This window comes from Uloborus diversus, chromosome 1 (genome assembly GCF_026930045.1).
Source record: "Uloborus diversus isolate 005 chromosome 1, Udiv.v.3.1, whole genome shotgun sequence".
Classification (NCBI taxonomy): Eukaryota; Metazoa; Arthropoda; class Arachnida; order Araneae; family Uloboridae; genus Uloborus; species Uloborus diversus.
The window spans coordinates 31,503,558-31,524,209 of record NC_072731.1 but is presented as its reverse complement, the minus strand read 5'-3'; the positions used below and the strand labels follow the sequence as shown (position 1 = coordinate 31,524,209).

Sequence of the window (20,652 nt, the reverse complement as noted above, 5' to 3'; positions counted from 1 at the left end):
TTCTCCAAATTTGACTTTGCTGTTGTACTATATATGAAGCAGTATGAAGCAAAGGGATGTAAGTGGACATTTTCAAGTTTTGAGTAAAACGCGTTTAAAGATAACATCCTTGGTAGGCTTTCATTGAAATTGTTTTCTAAATCATGCTGTATAGCAACAACTACCAGGGCTACTAGTACCATCTCTTGCCCCAAGATAGAGGAGGGGTTCACCTACCATGTGTACTGGTTATCTCCAAATTTTTAATTTTGCCACTTTCATCCCATTGCTTCTCACTGCCTCATATGTTATTTCTTTGTTATTGATATAGTTGGCTCTTAACCAACTGCAAATAAATCCATGGAGATCTGGTAGCATATTACTTGGCAAAGAAACAAGGAACAGAAATCTAATGGGTGAAAAAGGTAAAAATAATACATAGAGCACAAACAAACAAGAAAGTTGTGTTGAATCAATAAGTGTTCATTAGAGTTCTGGCAGTTCAATATAGTTTTTGTATTTCACCAAGTGTCTGAGCCTCAGGATCAAAACCTGGGCACTTAAGAAAGTGTTCTGCATCCATGGAATCCACTTTGCAGATTTGACAACTATTTGAGAGTAATATACTTATGAGAGGTAATATAGTGAAGAAGTAGTGCTGATCCTCCAATAACTTCTCTTACTGTCATTATTGATTGTCATAATATGAGCAATGGCTGTGATTTTTCTCTAAAATCCAAGCTTTTAAAAAAAAAAAAAAGAAAAAAGAAAAAAAAAACTTAGAAGGTGAAGTGCAAGCTAAGCTTGCCAAAAAAGGAAACTGTGCAGAAACCATTTTTAAACACTAAGTGTTGTATCTTAGTTACTGTACTAATTTTACTGTGGTAAGTAGTTTTACTTTCTGAAATGTGAAGTTCTGGTTAGTCTTCCTTCATTTAAATCAATTTGTGTTGTTTCTCCTTGTGATGTTGAGCTATTGAGGTTTTACTGTACTTGGCATTATATCTTTAACATACTAACTTATGTACTGGACTGCAAGACGCCTCATGTTTGAAAGGAGGATGGCAGGCGTAATTTAAAAAATGAAAAAAATATCTAACAATGTTGCGACTTTGTAAACAACATTGTATTTTTCATCTAGTCTCAAGCTGAAAATTTTCCAGTACAACTCTTAAATATAATGATAACATTCTTGCAAAAAGAAAAAATCAACTGAGTGTAAAAGTTGAAAGCTGTCCTCCAGTTGATGTCCTGCCAGTGTGCAGTTTTTACTGTTGTTTTGGACACTCAAAAGATGTAATTTTAGACTTATGGGCCACTGACTGTCTGATATCAGAAATGTCACAGATGAGAATAGGATCAAATTTTGAAAAAAGAAAAAAAAAAAACTCTTTGTTTTTCCTTTTACATTAAGCTTTGTAATATATCAGAATTTTAGCAAACTACAAGGATTGGTGGTTTATTTCTATCCTAAAAGAAGAGCATAGAAAATGTTGTTTTCAACTATAAACAGACTGTGTAAGGCAGAAGGGGAAAAAAAAAACACATTGATAATGAAATGACATTTACTGCAAAGCTACAGGGCTGTGATATGTTATAAATTATGAGAGAAAAACAATCAAACTATTGAAAAGAGAAGTCAAAACAAATGGATTACAATAAGCCTATTAATAAATTACCTGATCTGCTTATAATAAATGTTGTAAAGCAGCATTGAAGAACAAATTACAGTACAACCTCAATATCTTGAATCTCTCAGGACGGGGAAAAAATTCAAGATATGGAGTTTTTGAGCTATCAAGGTTTTAAAAAAATTACACTAGAAACTCTCCCAATCATACATGAATGCTATATACATTTATATATGTACTATGGGACCACTTTCAATCACGATCAATAAAGTAGTCTTCAATATTTTATTACATTTGAAATTTTATAATTGTTGAAAGTGCATAGGATGAGATTTCGGAATGAACAACAATTTCAACTTGGTTTTTCACCTAAAAACTAAAAAATTCTTATCTTCAACTAGTAGTTCCCCACATTCAAAAAGTTTTCAGTAGCCATTTTGTAGGAGCTAAAAAATTAGAATAATGAAAATGAGGTTTTCACACACATTTTTCGTTTTCGCAAGAAAACTGACGGGCAAAATCTACCGCCTTTCCTCAAAGTGGACACCATGTTCGAGAGAAATGCACAAAGATTCTAAACTCTGGGAAAAACACAGCACCCCTTTCATATCAACACTCCCCTATTACCTTGCTTCACTCTCCTATTCACAAAATTTCCCAGAAGAGAGATGAAAACGTTAAGCTATTGTCCTTGGAACTGTTTTTACTATAAAAATTACCAAAAAAAGCGACAACTGAAACTTGCTTCTGTCAGAGCCGCCAAGTGCTCCGTTTTTCCCGGAGTTTCTCCGATTTTTATTGCGTACTCCGAAAATCCGATTTATTCCAAAAAACTCCGATTTTTCGACTTTTCTTCACTTTTCGTTTTCAGATGAAATTTCCTTATCCTTGAAGGCAGGAATTATGTACAAACTCAACAAAAGAGAAGACAATTTGATGCTTTGGAAGCATTAGTATCAGGATAAACACTGAGGAGAGCGACGGTTGGAGAACATCAGTTTTTGATCGAGCGTTTCAGCTTCACGCGTGTAAAACATCGCCGCCATGTTTGGTCATTCACGAGATGGACGTCGACGGTGCTAAGCGCCTAAGTTTTCAAAGACAGAGGAGATTTGGGTGTTTTCCTTAACTGAAAAATCATTAAAGTAAAGTAAAATGTGCTACATTTTTTTTTTAAAATATTTTAAATAATTTTCTTGAGAAATGAAAAAAATCATTCTATTTAAAATTTCATCTTATCCTCACTGCTTTGGAAGTTATTGTGCTAAATATTCTCAATTAAATTGTACTTTCATGAGGATTTTAAGTTATTTGTATAGAACAAGTTCAAACATTTCTATCCTAATTTTTGACTTAGTCGCCATATTTGGTCATTTTGTGAGATTTAAGCACTTAAGTCTCTTTTAATGACCTAGTTTCCAAAAACGGAATAAGATGCATTTTGCAATGCAAACTATTGAAAATAATTCAAAATGGGCCTTTTTTTTCAGAAAATTCTTAATTATTTTCTTGAAATATTAAAAAAAAAAAATTTCAGAATATTATTTTATCCTCATTGGTTTAGATGCTAATCTACTACATACTGATTATTTCGTCTAAATTATAGTTTTTAAGGATTATTAATTATTTATAGTTACTTTTTTGCAACTAATTCAAAAATCTATTACCCTTTTTTTTTTCGTAGTCGCCATGTTTGGTCATCCGCAAAATGTAAGTAGACGAGACTATTAATCGCCTAAGTTTCCGAAAATAGAATTGTATATTTATCTCAATACAAACTATTAAAAATAACATACAATGCAAAGAAAAAAATATGTTTTTTTTTTAAAGGGAAATTTTATCTGTATTTGATCCTCATTGTCTTGGAGGCTTTGTAGAAGCTATTTCATTTGAACTGCTGTTTCCTGTTGGCTTCTCATTTATTTATTCTTTTTTTGCAGAAAGATCAGAAACCTATTTTAACTTAAATTTTCCATGTGTAAAAAAAAAGCATTGAATAATACTCTTTTAGAATGTGCTAAGTCCTATTCATTTATTTATTTATGAAAGTTGTAACCCCCCCCCCCCATTTGTATTTCAAAATTTAGCGATAGTGTTGGAAACTAAAGTTTTGGGGTCTAGTGGCCACTTGGAAAATTCCTGAGAATTGATCTTTACTATGAAGTTACATAAGAGCTCTACTTCCAAGCACGAGAAGTAAATTATGTATTTTATTCTTCAATATGTTCTTATGCAATGCATTTTTAATACACGTATATGCATTAAAAAATATTTAAAAAAGAGATTGCAGTTTTATTAAATCAAACAGTTATGTTTTTTTACTTTTCATTATGTAGCTACGTGACGATGCTTTTTTTTTTGGTAAAATAATTTTATTTTAATCTTGGTTGTAGCTTTGCTGAAAATCAAACATGAAAATTCAGAAAAGCATCATAGTGGTGTTTAAAACTTATAGAAGCTTGTGGTACAGAAGGAAGGCTTAGCAATGGCCGCGATTTCTTGCTCCTATTTTAACCCTCGTTGCTCCTATTTTTTCCCTTCATTGCTCCTATTTTTTTTATCTTGAGGTTGGCAGCTATGTTCTGTGCAAAAATTTCGACATATCAAGGGTTTGGAAAAATAAATTTCAAAATAACTATGGAATAGAGGTTTTTATAGAAAATTGTGGGGGAAAATGTTTTTTCAAGACATCAAGGGTTTCAAGATAAGGAGGTTTGAGGTATCAAGGTTCGACTGTACTAGTTTTTATTAAGAAATTTTCTTCCTGAAATCTTTGATTCTAGACTATGATGCATTTTCTTATGTTTCTCAATGATTTATTTTCCTGATTTCATTTTTAAGTATGACAAATTCTTTTAGATATCATCCTCTTTCTCTTTCACACATATGTGTGCTTATACAAATTTTTGCTTTGATGATTAGATTATGGGGTCCTATCTAAATGGCTTAAAATCTTTATTAGATTTGTTTTATAGACAGTAAAAGTTACAACAGTAAGTGAAATTTTTTCACTGGAATGTAAAATTACTTAGAAAGATTTATTTATTTATTGTTTTAATTTTTAGGGCTGAGGTTGCTTTGACCAGGGGAGTAGAAGTTCTTCCATCCATCAACTCCAACTCACCTGTATCCAAACTGGAGAAAAGTAAATTAGATTTTTAGTTATATTTTGATAAAATTTTCTTGAAATTTTGTCAAAAATGCAGTATGCTTATCAATTTAATTTAGCAGGTGGATCCCCAACAAAAGCCATTGAGCCACCCAAGGGCTCTCCTAAAAAGAGGAAAATGCTGAGATTCACTGGTTAGTATGAATTAAGGATTGAAATATTTCTGGTTTTATAATGTAACAATTGCTGCTGATCTACGTTTTAGTAATTCTGATGTGTTTTTCTTTTGATTGAAAATAATACTACTTTTATAGTACGTAAAATAATTCCAAGCAAAGAGGTAACAATAGTTTCAGATTTAATTAATAAAAAAAGAAAAATATTTTCTCTCTTTCTACCCCTGCAAAGTCTAACTGTATATGAACATAATTTGTTTGAAAATGATGATTTTATATCACTGTTTTTATTTTTAATTATGAGAAAAGTAAATACATTCATTCTTGTGTTTTCTGGTGTTTTAATTAAGTACTTGTTATTAATAAATTTATTTTATTAACTAATGCTAAGTATTTATTCAATAAATTTTTTAATGTTTTTTGTTGCCGGCAATTGATAAAATCAAAAGAATATGTTTGGTTCAAGAATAGTGGACTTCGATCCTGGGCCCTCTTTAAGAAATTGCTATGTGCGCCATTGCATGGAAATATTCATTCATATTTAGCAGAGTGATGTCCTTATGAGGGGCACTTGTGATCTGGAGTTTTACTTTTACTCCAGGTTTTTGATTTTGTCTGATCAAATCTGAAATTTATGGATGCACATTTATGTGTATGTATCACACGAATGTCCTAAACTGTTTTGAAAGGTCTAAAACTTTTTCCACAAGTGTTTTCAGGATTTTTGAAATGGGATGTAAATCAGCTCTGATAGTTCAAGGGCAAAGAAGGGCAGCTGTCTACTTATTTTTTTTAATTTTTTATAATATGCTTTTCTCTGTTTAAAAAAGAAAAAGACACCTAAAATAATCAAATAAAAATAAAAGGTTAAATTAAATTATGTTTGACTATTTGAAATTTTTTGCTGCTCTTATGGTATGCTATACATTTTTCTAAGCTTTATTAATAAATGATTTTTTTTGAAGGTGTTCCTAGAGCAAGACCTGATGTATCTCCAAGCCGGTCATTGAAGCCTCTGCACAACGACAGAATCAACGGACTTGCTCAGGCAAAGAAATCCACAAGTCGAATTTTAGATCGTGCGGATCACTTCAAGGCTGTCACTCACTCCAAAAAAGAGCTTGCTTTGCTTTATCAACATAAAGTGATATGGGAGCAAGAATATATGCACTTACAGTACATGGAAGACAGACTTCAGAGAGAAATTTACAACCATTTAACAATATTTGGTCAGTTGGGTTCAGATCAACTTTTGCTGGCTGATAATATAAATTTCATTTTAGAAATAGAAGAAGAGAGAGCTTTTTTCCGAGAAAATGTGGTTGACCCATTGTGGTACATAAGGTAATGAAAAAAATATGTTTTACAGTCCTAAAAAAAATTATTCTCTGGAATTTTTTTAAAATTCAAAAAAAAAAAAAAAAATCCGTTCAAGAGTAAACACCTTGATATTTTAGTAAAAAATTACTATAAAAATTAATTTAAAAAATGTAACTTGCTGTATATTTATAAAACAAAAACTATATTTTTGAGGGAATAAAATTATAAGCTCATTTACATTTTTGTTTGAAATGTAAGTTTGTAATATATTTGACGCTATGTAGGGTCTCCTTTATTCTTTATGAGGCTAGAGCAGGTGCCTTGGGCTGCAACTTCTTAGAGGGATATTCAAGTAAAGTGACTAAGCCTGGATCCAAGTGGGGGTAGTGATGAGAACAAATGCATCTAAAAATTGCAATTTTAAGCCTTTACTTCGAAAATATTCTGAAGGCAAGCGCCTGTCATACTCATGCCCGTATGAGATGTCACCAAAGGTGACTTAAAACATTTTTAAGACTTTAATTTCCAAAAACTTTTGGAAGACAGCTTTTGGAACACTCGAAGCAATTTGTGGCTGGGGGCCCTCCTCTATTGTCTAGCATTGCCAAAGTTAGTGTTAAAACGCATTTTTGAGAGTGAGAGCTCATGAGTTGTCCACCCCTTCCCATTTTTTAAAAAAATCCTAAATTTAGCTAAAAATGCACTGGTAACTGTCACCATAGCTTTGTTTACTTATATTAAATGATATTGACATCCTGATCACTGTTTTCAGAACCTTCCATTTCTTGCTAAACTTGGCAGTGAGTTTTTTCTATATTACTTAAAGTTTTAAATCCAAAATAAAGCCTTATTTTATATTGCTTTTAATAAATCAGCATTGGTGCCCAATAAACTATCATTATTAGTAACTAATACAGGGTGGCGACAGATCAGGGAAATCAGGGAAAAGTCAGGGAATTTTATTAATCAGGGAAAAATCAGGGAAATATCAGGGAATTTTGAAAAAATAACAAAAAAATCAGGAAAAATTGATTTTATGAAGAAAAATTTTTTTTTTGCTTTACAAAATTAAGTTCTCTAATTCCCTACGCATTTTCCGCCAATTATCTGTTCACAAAAAAAAAAAAAAGTAAAATTAATGAGGTGTGATTATACACTGCCGCATATTTGTGCATCTTTTTTCCTCAACGTCAAAGTATTGAATCTTACTTATTAACCACAGGATGAACTTCCTGAGATTGATTCTGTGTCTGTTAGGTTGATTATTTTATCCAGCTTGAAATTTCTTTTTACGCTTTCAATGCTACGTAAAATAAACAACCATACAGGCAAAGAGGAAGCCTTTATTAATGCCTTAGCTCCTTTGCCTTTATTCCATTGTCTCGAAGTAATTAGCATACTGTAATCACGATTTCAAGAAGAAATCTTTGGTTTTTGAATTAATACTATAAAAGCTTAAAAGTTATTACTTCTTCGCGTTTTTAATTTAATTGCTAAAATTGAACTTTCAATAAAAAAAACTTTCTTTTTTTGCCGTTATACTATTTGTTGTCAACGCAGATTATAAAGGTTTTCTTTTCTTCAGACTTAAGTGATTCTTTAATTTTATAACCGAGTTGTATTCTTCTTTTATATATTTTCAAATTAACTAATTGCTTTTTTTTTCTTTCTTTCTTTTTTTTCTTGCATTTCAAAGTTGGTAGTTACAAAAGCAAGCTAAGATTTTTTTCGTTACATACTGAAATCATTTGAAATAGAGTTAACTTGTGTACTTAAGTAAATATCTTTACTTTTTTATTGTTAAAATGCTAACCTATTTTAACCTATGCCTACTATTAAAACCTATATTCTTGATTAGAGAAAAGCTCCCTATGAGTGGATGTCAAATGGTTTTATCTGTTTTGCATAAATATGTCAATTAGTTATATAAGAATAACCACATTACTTTCTATAACTATTCTTTCCCTATTACTTGTTATTCTTGCAACAATTATTATACTGTTTGAAAACTTAGTTCAAAATAATTTCAATTACTTTTTAATTCTACCATAAATACACATACGTTTTTAAGAGTGATTTTAATAGTTTCTTAAAATTCTTATGCTAAGTGGTTTCTGGAAGTAAAGTATCTTTCTATTGTAGAAAAATTTAATATACTGTTTTGTAGTTTTTTCCCCAAAAATATTGACTTGATAAATTTTTTTTTGCCATTTTGTTAAAAAAGTAGCATCTTTTTAAAATATATCTTTAGTTCATTAACTTGACACAACTTAAAACGTTTAAAATACTTCATTTTATACAAACATACAATGGATTTCAAGTAGAGCAAAGAAAGGAAACCATTACCATTGGTAACGTAAATCAGAGAAATTTGGTGAAATTAATCAGGGAAATCAGAGAAAAGTCAGGGAACTTTTTTTTCACAGTTCCTGTCGCCACCCTGTAATATTTGGGTAAAATTTAAATTCGTGATTCTCTATCAGTTTGGTTTGTCTTCGAAACAGAAAGAAAAAAAAAAAGGACAAAACATTTTTATACAAGTTTATTCTTTTTGAAACTTTCACGAAGTATTTTTGAAATTTAGAATGAATTGTTTGAAAATTTAGAACCTATTCTCATGTCAAGTGTTCATTGTTGATGTTTCAAGGATTTGTTCTAGCAAATTTTATTATTTTCATTTTTTATTTTCCAAGGGAAGACCTTCGGGAGTGGGTAAGGCAACATGAAGGATTAAGACCTTTGCCAGAAGCTGCAAGAATTCAGCATTACCAGATACAAAGAGAAGTAAAGGAATTATGGGCAGGTTACAAAGAAATAGCTGATGATTTAGTAAAAGAACAAAGAGATTTGGAACAACAGGTTAAAGAAGGTAAAGTAAATTCATTTGTTACAATAAGGGTTGAGTGAAACCCATTCATATGTTAATATTCTTCTTATCAAAACTGATTTCTTAAGAAAAACATTAGGAGCTGCATTTTCCCTCTAGATATACTTTTCAATCAGCCATATGACAAAAGTATTGAAGTTTAAACAGATTGATCAAAAAAAAAAAAAAAAAAGCATATATATATATATACAAATCCAAATATATATACTATAATTTGAAAAGGTACTCTTTACTAACTTGAAAGGATGCAGCTCCGTTGATCTAGGTTTTAATACAACCATACCGCTCCATTTGCAAATTTTTAAAAAGTCGTGTAATTATGATATATTCCTCTAATTTTGAACAGGATGTCCTTTGAACTTTTATTAGCAAGGGGAAAAAATATTTTTGAATTCTTAATCGAAATATACCTTTTCCGAGGAAATTTTGCTAGAGTCTTAAGATTTTTTGAGAAAATCATATGCTGTAGTAAATAACTATCTACTCTTAATAAAAACGAATCTATTATTTATTAACAATTTCATTTTAGTTCTTTATTATATACAAAACATTATAGTACTATAAAATTGGTTATATCACGTTATGGGACATTTTTGACAGCCCTTTAACTACGTGAGATACACCGCCAGCTCAGTCATTTCCAGCCGAGGACTGCAGTTTCGTGCTTATTAGCACTCATCAACCCGGCATAGGAAAGTGACTGAGCTGGAGATGGAAAACCTCTTAAGGAAGCCAAGAGTGCGAAACAAACTGGTAGCTAATATTGAATTAGCAAACCAGACGAGTGACCAAAGCAATGGTTCGGTTCAACTCGAAGATTGAACGCACGAAACTGCAGTCCTCAGCTGGAAATGACTGAGCTGGTGGTGTATTTCACGTATTTCTGCTTTAGCCCTGGCTAATGGGCGGTAATTTACTGAAAATAGCCCTTTAACTGTTAGTATTTCGAGGAATAATTCAGCCTTCATTGTCCCTAGAACATCATTGCATAACGTTTATAAACATTTCAAACAGCTCTCAACCTCATCTAGAACATTTTGTATTTCTCCCACATAACGCGGATAAGATCAAATGAATCTATATATGCGGTTTCTAACGTTAAGAGCCATGTTTACTACTGCCGAAAATTGTAACACTGAAGGGCAGGTGCAGTCTCACAGACCGCTTCTAAGAATGCAATGAAATTTAAACCAGATGCACTTGCCTAAAGGTACTTTTCTCCGCACACCCCCCACCTCTTAGCCGTAGGCCTTAGGTTCCACCGCCCGGGGGGTCCGCGTAGCGGGCCCCCCGCACGGCTGGGTGCGGCGGTCGATAGTCGTATCATGCTACGGACGTGCTTGATGCTTATTGCGCCGGGGAAGGTCCCCGTGCTGGGCGTTAGCCCAGCTGGGAGTTTACCCCTTGATGTGTGGGTCTTGCTCACCGTGAGATACGGTATATCTCCCCGTACCTCGTTAGTGTGCCATGACCCCCTGCCTAAAGGTACTGATAAGCAAGGGGGGTTTTCAAGATCACAAAACAAAAAGCTATTGCGGAAAAACCATCCATTCGGACTGAAAATAAAGTAGGGGTGATCGGATGAACTTTTGAGTGGTCTGTGAGACCGCACCTCCCCTGGTAAGGGTTAATGAAGAAAGTACTGCTTAAATTTTAGCTAAGCCTAAAAAAAGTTCGAGCTAAAAACGCAAATAACTCCCACCGTATTTAAGTTACAGCATTGAAACAAATTTCCTAGACTGTGGAAAATTCTACCCTTTTCAACGGTATATAATATTAATATGTGCAAGTAATTTTTCACCCCTTTAATAGGCAATAATTGGCAATTTACACGAAATTTGAGCTTAAAAAATTAATTACAAAAAACTAATTTGGATTTTAAAAATAAAACCCTAAGTGCACATTCCCGGGGCTTGAAGTAATTTTGTACAAAATTTCAAGGCTGTAGGTGCTATGGGGTCTCCTTCATGTTCGTTCATCAACGACTTTTTTCCAGAATTTCTTTGAAACCTTACTTTTATTTACTATAAAGAGATATTTTAATATGTATAGTTTTTCTTTAAATTTTTCTGGTTTTAATTGTTCATAATTAGCACTGCCTCCATATATTGCATCAGAAGAGAAGATGATAGCCAAAGGTGTGCCACCTGAATTTCATGAGCTTTATTGCCCTGATCCACAGCTTAAAGAGAATTTAATTGCAGAGCTTACAAGATTAGATGACAGTTATTCAAATAGATTGAGAGACCTTGACAGAAACTGTGATAGGCAGTAAGTTCTCGTTTTTATGAACTTTTACTTGTTTTCCTTTAAAAAAACTATTAGTTATTTATAGTGATATTCCCATCTATTTTTCTGAGAGTATACTCCCAGAAATCCATCACACAATACCTGTATGCGATCATATGCGTAATATGGCATTATATGAAAATTTTTGAAGCTTGAGGGTATACGCTATATGCCTAAAAAATGTTTGAGAGTATACGGCATTTATGGAGTAGACCCTATGGGAACACCACTGATTATTTATACGTCCAAATAGCTTTTTCTGTTTCTAATGACCTTTAGTGCAATTATCTCATGTTAATTCAGTTCCTCTAGTAATAAATTCGAATAAGCTTTGGATTTAACTCTCTTTTAAAAATGAATAAATGTTAAATTCCATTAACTACATTGAAGCACAAACTTTCAAAAATCAAAGTCACTAGGAACTTCTTTTTTACACCAGAAAAATATTCTTGTTCCCAGCTCTAATCAGCACTTGCAAAGAAATATAACAACAATTTCAGCAAAATTTACAATTTTACAAAATTTACAATTTGGTTCATATTTTTGAGAAATATGTTGTTAACTAGAAAAAAGAAAATCTAATATTTACAGATAAAAATTGTGACTTCGGTAATGGCCACCAGCTACAAGCTCAGTTGGCAACCATCTATGGACAGTAGTTTCTAACTCCACTATTTCTTTCGCAAATGACTTTAAAAAATTACAAAGTGTACTTGAAAACATGAATAAAATATCTTCAAAGTTAGAACAAATGATTATTCCTTCTTGGCTAAAACAAATTCATGAATAATATTCAAGTTTCGACTTCCTAAACTGGTTTCCTCCCTCTAAAGCATAATGACACTAATGAAAACTTCAGTTAAAAGTAAATAAATCAATTTAACACTGCTGCTGTAATCATCCGTTTACAAGTAAAATATTACAAAACATTTCTCTGCATTGCCCCCCTCTCTCTCTTCTTGAACTAATGAGAGCACCATCCATGGAATCTTTATTAACCCCCATCAGTGGCGTAGCTAGGGAGGAGCGGAGGGGGTGGTCCGCCCCGGGTGGCACTTTTCGAGGGGCGGCAATTTCACACTTTTGATGCGAAAAAATTTATCCGGTTTCCCAATTAGTGAATCATGCTTTTGATCTTTATATGGAGTCAAAAAAAAAGGTCTTTAAATTCTAAGGTTGTGGTACGACTTTGATAATAAAATTATGCTCAAATACAAAACACGTGTTGGTCTTGTGGACACCTCTGTTTGTTTTTTCTCTTCCTTCATCTGAAGCTACAGACTGAGGGCGGTATCATATTTTTCGGGAAGAGCAACCGGAAGAGCCTTCCTATTCCTTAACGTCACCAAACAGCCCAAAAGTGCAGTTTTAGGCCTTGAGTCTCAAAACATATCCAAAGGATAACGCTCACCACATCCCTTTACATCTCATCTTTTAGCCTAATATTGAGTTTTTAAAATTTCAATATCAACAAACTCCTGAGGACAGTTAAGCCCTGACCCTTCCTTTAACGTGGTTAAAGATAGTCTAATATTTGTATTAAGGACATCAACTTCGAACTTTAAAATCCTCATCGCATCCAATGTCTCCAAAAATAGCTTAGCGTTGGGTTTTAGAAACTGAAATTTCAGACAAATTCTAAGGTAGGGACCCCAAATGTGCATGAACCTAACGTCATCACAGGTGACTCCAAATTTCGTTTTTAGAAATTTCTAAGGGAAGACCGTAAAGCTTTTCTTTTCTCAGAGATGAAGAGCTTAAATGAGCAACAGTTCCAAAAAAGATTTCGAGTGGGAAACCCCCCTCCGAACTCTCTCTCTCATGACGTTGTATGTCAAACAACGGCTAACGTTGCGTTTTTAGGATGTCATTTTCAAAAAGTTTCGTTGGGAGACAGGAAAACCATCTGACTTCCCAACATTTTTGGAAATAGCTGGAAACTTATGCGGTCAAAGATAGCCTACAATTCCATTTTTGAAACTTCGGCATGGTAAAATTTCTCGAGAGCTTGCGTACGTTACATATTCTCTTTGACGTCATCAAATGTAGACTAAAATTGATTTCAAGTTTGAAAATATTTCAGGAGGAAAATCAAATCTTTATTGAAGTGAAGGGAGGCCCTTACACCACTAGATACAGCCCACATTTACGTGCTTTTAAGTTTAGTTGAAAAGCTTTCCGGACAGCACCGCTGAACCTTCCCTAATGTCTTCACATATCCAAAGATAGCCTAAAGTTGCCTTTTTAAGACTTCAGTTTCATAAAATTTCCTGGCGGACTCCCAATTCCCCTAACGTCACCAAAGAAAGCATAAAACTGATTTTAATTTTGAAAAAAAAAAAATCTGGAGTTAGCTCAAAGCTTCTTTTCTGTAAACCGTTACCGAAAATTGCTTAAATTAACAACTTTGACTTCACTTTTGGAATCTTTCGGTGGAGCTCTGAATTCTTTTTTTTTCCCTTCTGCAAGAGAAATAAGAAGGAAAAATTTTTTTTTACATTTTTTCTTTTTTAAAATACTTTTGACTCTTTAATGTATGTACTATCTCCCATCAAAAGGGCGGCAAATTGAGGACCCGCCCCGGGCGGCAGAAAGTGTAGCTACGCTACTGACCCCCATACACACATCTTTTATGCAAACTAAAGAATTTTATTTCTTTTTAGAGCTTGTCCTGGTGGCTGGAATGAACATGACAGTGCAATGTTTGAACATATATTAGAGCAATATCCTTCAGATCTACCTGACAGAAGAGTTTTGTGCTTTGACAGACTAAAAAGAACATTTCCTCACAAAACTTTAGGACACTTGGTTAGTGATTATGTGTGGTTAAAAGTTTTTTTTTTTTACTCATTTTTGAAAAAATAACAATATCATGAAAGAAGTGCAATACCTTTTGGTGTATATGCATAGCTTCTGAACATTTGAAATAATTTTGAGTAAAAAAGTTCATGCTATTAACAGGGGTGCCCACTTCCTTAAGGGCAAGGGTGTACCCCCTAGATATCACAAAGGCACTCCCTTAAAATGAAAAAAATACTCCTTAAAACACCCCCCTAAAAATTTGAATGGTGCAACATGTGCTTTCCCTCCTCCCTCCCCTAAGTAGGCACCCCTGCTATTAAAACAGTTCTTTTTAAAGATAAATCTGATTATTTACTGCCCCTTCAGTATCATTTCTGCAGTTTTTTAGTGCATTTTTTTCTGCATTACTTTAAATAATCTAGAACTAATGAACTCGGCTAAAAAAAAAAAAAACTCCTATTATAATTGATTTAAATCATTTCAAAAGCCAACTGATATTTTAAAAATACTATCACTATCTCCAGCACTGTGATGGCAAATCTTTCTTTACTTTTAAATCTTATTTTTTTCTTGGGTGTTCAGGAGACAAAAAGACGCAAAGGCTAGGTGTAGCATGTGGAACCATAGCCATATATTCTGGGTACTCTTGGCTTATGTAATACATAGTTGAACTGAAAGATACTTTTCTCTTTTAGTCTTTGTGTCTTACAAAACTTAGCAGGTGAAAATGCATAACATAAGGAGTAGTGAGATATAGTCCTGGATCTGACAGTACTTCTGTAGGAAAGTTTGAGTAGAGAGAATTTTTTTCTCCAAAAATGTTTAGTAGGTGTCCCAGAAAGTATTTTGGACTCGGGTGGTCATCAACCACCTGGTTCATTCTCCTGCTATGATGTCATCAAAGATGGCGGTCGCTCGTTCTTATAAATATTCAGCACTTCTGTAGAAAGTTTGTCTCGGCAGAATTTTTTATCAAAAATGTTTAGTATGTGTCCTAGAAAGTATTTTGGACTTGAGTAGACATCCGCCACCTGGTGCGTTTTCCTGCTAAGACATCATCAAAGATGGCGGCCGCGTGCTATCATAAATGCTCATACCTATGTTAATACTTGACCGATTAGCAGAAATGTGCACATTTGGAAATGTTTCCTAAAAATAATTGAAATCATTTTTAAAATTTTTTTTTCTTTCATGTTCAACCATCAACAGCTGATGGGTACTGCTCAAAAATGGTATTCAAGCAGTTGTTTGTGTGAAAAATATTAATTTACCATCCTCACTTAGTCGGACTAACTAATCAACCAGAACATTTGTTATTCGCCCCCAACTATAGCAATAGAGGGTGTTGCTGTTCCAACTTCCAAGTATACATAAGTTATATGATTTGTAGTGAATGCAACAGAGGGTGGATTTTGAGAAAGGTAAAAATGTAAGCATGTGAGGGTATACTAAGCAAAAAGAGTTTGTAGCAAAATGGGAGAAACACAATATATACAGTTTGATAAAATGCATTTCGAGAGCTAACAAATTCTGTTATTTATGTCGAAGATTTAAACATCCACCACACATGATTTTTCCAAGAAGCAAACTCACATATTAGACGCAGAGGTTTTATCAGGGTTTTGATTTATACTATAGAACGGTAACGCATTTGATATGCTTGCTAGTTCATTACACAATGTACTAACAAAGTATTAAACTTATTTAAAACCGGTGAAGGCATGTATTGTACACTTCTCAAAACACAACACCAGTAAAAATCTTAAGTACCATTCATATCCATCATTTCATCGCAACAAAGTACAAAACTTTAGGTGATACGGGGAAAACTACTAAAAAGAAGTCGAACAGTTAATCTCACTACATCATACAAATAGCTCAAGCTAGTTCATATGATATGCAAGAATTATTTCAGTATGAACTATATCTGAAGCCTGTTCATCATTTAATGATAAAACCTCAAATAAAACTGCATTGTGAAAAGGGTTAGAAGCATCTTATGTTAGCACCAGAGATGACAATGACACTTTGTTCATGTCTGACGAAAAAATCTGTTATATAGTGGACGTCGTGAATTCTTTTTGAAAGGTTATGGAAAATGAAAAGAAAATCTTTGATTAAACAGTTTCTGTTTTTTGGTAAGGTGTTGGAAGCATCACAGAAAATATTTTATCGCATTTTTCTTCTTAAAATATCTGAGATAGTGTAGATACAGAGATGCCGTTAAAATCTCTTAAGATGTTCCAATACATGTCCAACTCAGCAGTTTTTTGGGGATCATCAAGAAAGGAACTTATTTCTATTGGTGTTCATTGCCAATACAGGCACTATGTAATACCAGCCACATCATAGATACAAGCACTATGTAATACCAACCACATCATAGATACAAGCACTATGTAATACCAACCACATCTTTAAGACTTTTTATGGTGCTGAAGAAGGTGAGGTATTGTACAACTGTACATCAGGGCTAAGAGCAAATAAACCACCGGGAATAAAATTGTTTGACAGTTCAGGAAGCAAACTTAAAAAAGATGATACATTCAAAACATTTATCTCCAAGTGAGTATCCTAAAATCGTTCTTGTTAGTTCTGATTTGGACAGAATGGTGTTAGTTTATTTTTACTGGACTTCTTTTTGCATTTGAATTTGTGATTCCATGTGACTTTTGGCTGATTATGATATTCACGGAAAAAAGTGATAAAAAGTAATATTCAATGCTTCTAGCCATTCATGTAAAAAAATAATGGCCAAAATCTGGGTCATGATGGCACCTGGCATTAGGCAATTTGACGTGAAATGATCCATTATTAAGACTACAAATTTGAAAATTTTCCAAGCAGCAAACCCGTGTACCCCCCCTTTTTATTCGTCTTTTGCACATTAGCCCCCTTAAAATTTCATTATAACACAAAAGTAGTTGTTTTTGAAAATTGCATGAATTTCTGTTTTCATGTTTGCAAAAAAATTTAATTTTTTTTCTTTTGCGTTTGTAAGGGGGGGGGGGGGGGTGACATCACAAATTACTGTCCCGAATGTCACCCATGCTAGGTATGCCACCTTTTACTTATCTAAGTAAATAATTTGATTTGTCACATTATTCAATTGTGATGGTTCGTTTTTAGTATAATATTGTTTATTTGGAGAAGTATTTTAAATTGCAGAAAAAACCCCCGCTTCATTGGCTAAAGGGCAGGGTTATGGTAAAGTGGTTGCTTGGCACGTTAAACAATGAACTATACAGTTGAAGGATTATTTTTGAGTTTTAAAGCTGCCGTTAATTTTTTATGTGTTTTTGCAAATAGTTTTAAATTCCAAAGAGACTTTAATAGGTTTTTTTTATGTGGATTTTTTAATTCAACAGACTTCTTTAAAATTCTTAGCACAGGCATTGCCGTGCGGGTACTATTAGTTTATTAATAAAACCAGTGTGTAGTTAAGTCTTCTGAAATGACCATTTCTGACTCCTCTGCAGTGTTGGAGAAGGATACAATGAAAAGATAACTAAAATTTCAGAATCTAAAAGAAACTGTGCATCATATAAATGAAATATCTTATCATTGCAAAGAAATTGAGACTGATGTAATGAATGCAATGCAAAAATTTAATGCCAAAATATAGCATTATTCCATTTAAATTATTTTTATTTTCATTGTAAATGAAATAATTCCTGTTTTTTTCCTATCTAGATGTCTTATGAAACTTGGTATCAGAATAATCGTTTTCATAAAGATCGTAGGAAAAAATGCTTAGAAGATTGGGCCCGGGAGAGATGGAGTTGGCTCTTGAGAGCTGTTACAGAAATCTCCCAGGCTCAACAATCTCATGCAGGACACCAACTGAGCAGAGACGAAGCATTAAGGCAGAAATTCAAGTGTGAAGTTCTACGGCAAAGGGTACGTCCAGCTGATATCTTTAACAGTTACAAAGCATGTTTTATTCTCTTTTTTTGTACTGACTTTTTAACATTAACTGAAAGCAGTACAGCAAACTTTTGATTATCGCGACCTTTCACACTTTCAGAAAAATATTTATTTTTTGGCAATGATTAACTGAAAGAAGATAAATGTTCACATTTTAAGCTAACAAGTGCAAAATCTACTTTTAGACATTTTTATTTTTTCTTCCCCTCCCTTCCAAAGACACCAAACACTTTAAAAATATTCCCAAGCCTGTCCAGTTGAAAGTTCATTTTTAGTTTTATGCTACTTACTGCTTTAGATCTACTTTACTTACTAATTTTCAGATCAACACTGCTTAAGTGTGTAAACAAGTGACTAGGCCAGTCTTGAAAGAATCCCCCCCCCCATCCCTTAAGTGTTTTTTGAAGTAACCTAACTTGATCAGTTACAGTTAATCCGATTCCACGATTTGCTCGCGTATGTGTGTCATCCATTCCCAATAATGAGCAATCCTTTTTTTTTTAGCTTTTATGTGCATTTTTTATACACTTTGCTATTGTTTTAGTTGTAGTTTAAGTGTATGCAATTTTTATTGAGTTTTTTAAGCTGTTGCACACAGAAGCATCGTTTTTAAAAAATTTGCAGAATATCCACAATTTTGCCTATCTGCATTTACTTGCCATCCTATTCTGCAGATAATCATAAATTTACTGTAAACTGTAACTTCCACTCATCCTGATCATAATTTTTATCCTTCTCTTAATGTAATCAAAATCTCTACTCCATTGCTTTTGTGATCATTTGAGTGTTGGGAAGTTCCCGCATTTCAGTTAATGAGCTCTAAAAAATTTTATTTTCCTGAAAGTTATTTTTCAAAAACTTTCTTTTTTTAGCTAATTTGTAAAAATATTTATAACTTCTTCATGCAACAAAAATCAACAATTTATGAACAAATTATGTATTTAGGCAAAAAAAAAAAAAAAAATTGAAGCAAATAAAAAGAAAAATTTTAAGGGGGGGGGGGGAGATATGTTTCTGTTCCCTTGCCCCTTAATTGCAAATGATGTTAAATATTTATGTGATTTACATTTACTTATTGTTATTGATTGTTATTTATCAACTGTAACAATGCTGAAAATCCCACAGTAATCACATTGAATAAAGTAACCATATTTGTTACTAAAAGAGGATAGGAAAGAGGTTAAGGGGGAAAAGGGAAGTAAAATTGTATTTCGTAGAGTTTGTGGCATATAAGTAAGGTATTAAAAGAAAATTTGTTCCTCTTTTATGACAGCAATGCTTGAAATAAATTTTGTTTTACTATAAAATTTGGCAAAATCTGTATATTAACTAAAGTAAAATAGTGGAAATGTATTAAAACAACACATTTATTTCTTTAAGGGCCTTCCAGTGCAAAAGTTAAATAAAATGTTCAAATTTTATGTTTTTCTTTATATATATATATATATATTTTATATATATATATACAGTGGCGTATCTAGGGTGGGGCAGAGGGTGCGGTTCGCCCCAGGCGACACACTTTTGGAGGCGGCAATTTTTCACTTTTGACGTAAAAAAAAACCCCAAGTAAGGAAATGATACTTTAAATCTATTACTGGAGGCAAATAAAAAAAACTCCCATCAAACTGTACGGTTTTGGTATGACTACGAGAATAAAAATTGTACAGTTGTACCAAAACATGTTTTTGTTGCCCTTTTTTTTCTTCTTCAGGGCATAATATTAGTACAATAGCTCAATTCTCTCTACCTTTGCCTGAAATTACAGACTGGGAAAGCAGCAGTGAGAAGTCGAGGTGTTTATTTATTTTTTAATAAAGAGGTTACTGTAGATATCCATTTTGGATTATTTATCAAATTTGAGTATGGAGCCCAAGCGCAAATATAAAAGAGGCTCGTGATCCATCTGCAGGAGACCAAAGAGAACCACAAATTATGTTTATAGTCCTTTAATTTAGAAAAATTTCCGGGGGAGATTTTCCAAGATCCGGGAGATTTTTAAAAAAGAGGTTGATATTAGTGATGTGCCAGATCGTTAAAAAAGTAGATTCGCGGATACGGATCCAGATCATTGGTATGAAGATCCGCGGATACGTATACGGATTTCATTTTTTTTAACCCTAATCAACTACCCATACGTAAAATTTGCTACGGAAGATATTCCCCGTTAGGGTAATGGCACTGTTTCTTCAAAAAATGTCATCTACATCATAAATATAATCAAGACTATGATTTACTCTTTAAAGAAATCTCTTAAAGTTGAAGGGGAGATAGAGGAATGGTTCAGCATTACATTAATACTTAAATAGAATGTGAAGAATTATTTCTAGATAGCTTGGTAGATGTAGGATACAGGAGCAAGAGTCTAAAACTGATACTAGAGAGGCTAGAAATATTTTTTCGCATTTTATTTCAGCATAAATGCAGCGCTGACCCATTCCACCTAACTTACCCCGACCAACGAAATAACAGAGCCGGGAACACCTTCCCTAACAGTAAATAGAGAATTTAGCCTCACTTCTTTTGAAGGATGCC

General features: G+C 33.1%; 1 protein-coding gene across 4 annotated transcripts in view; it reads left to right on the top strand.

The window, feature by feature from the left end:
* The window catches only part of LOC129234525 (coiled-coil domain-containing protein 148-like), a 46,954-nt gene that overhangs the window by 10,250 nt on the left and 16,052 nt on the right, over positions 1-20,652 (top strand). For 2 of the 4 annotated variants that reach the window (XM_054868537.1, XM_054868535.1), the window contains exons 2-8: positions 4,676-4,755; positions 4,842-4,913; positions 5,861-6,239; positions 8,909-9,084; positions 11,196-11,373; positions 14,055-14,199; positions 17,887-18,093. In XM_054868537.1, coding sequence (XP_054724512.1) covers positions 4,898-4,913; positions 5,861-6,239; positions 8,909-9,084; positions 11,196-11,373; positions 14,055-14,199; positions 17,887-18,093 — 1,101 coding nt within the window. In that variant the 5' untranslated portion in view covers positions 4,676-4,755; positions 4,842-4,897. Of the gene's footprint in view, positions 1-4,675; positions 4,756-4,838; positions 4,914-5,860; positions 6,240-8,908; positions 9,085-11,195; positions 11,374-14,054; positions 14,200-17,886; positions 18,094-20,652 lie in introns of all 4 variants that reach the window. The other 2 variants (XM_054868536.1, XM_054868534.1) reach the window with 1 other exon arrangement.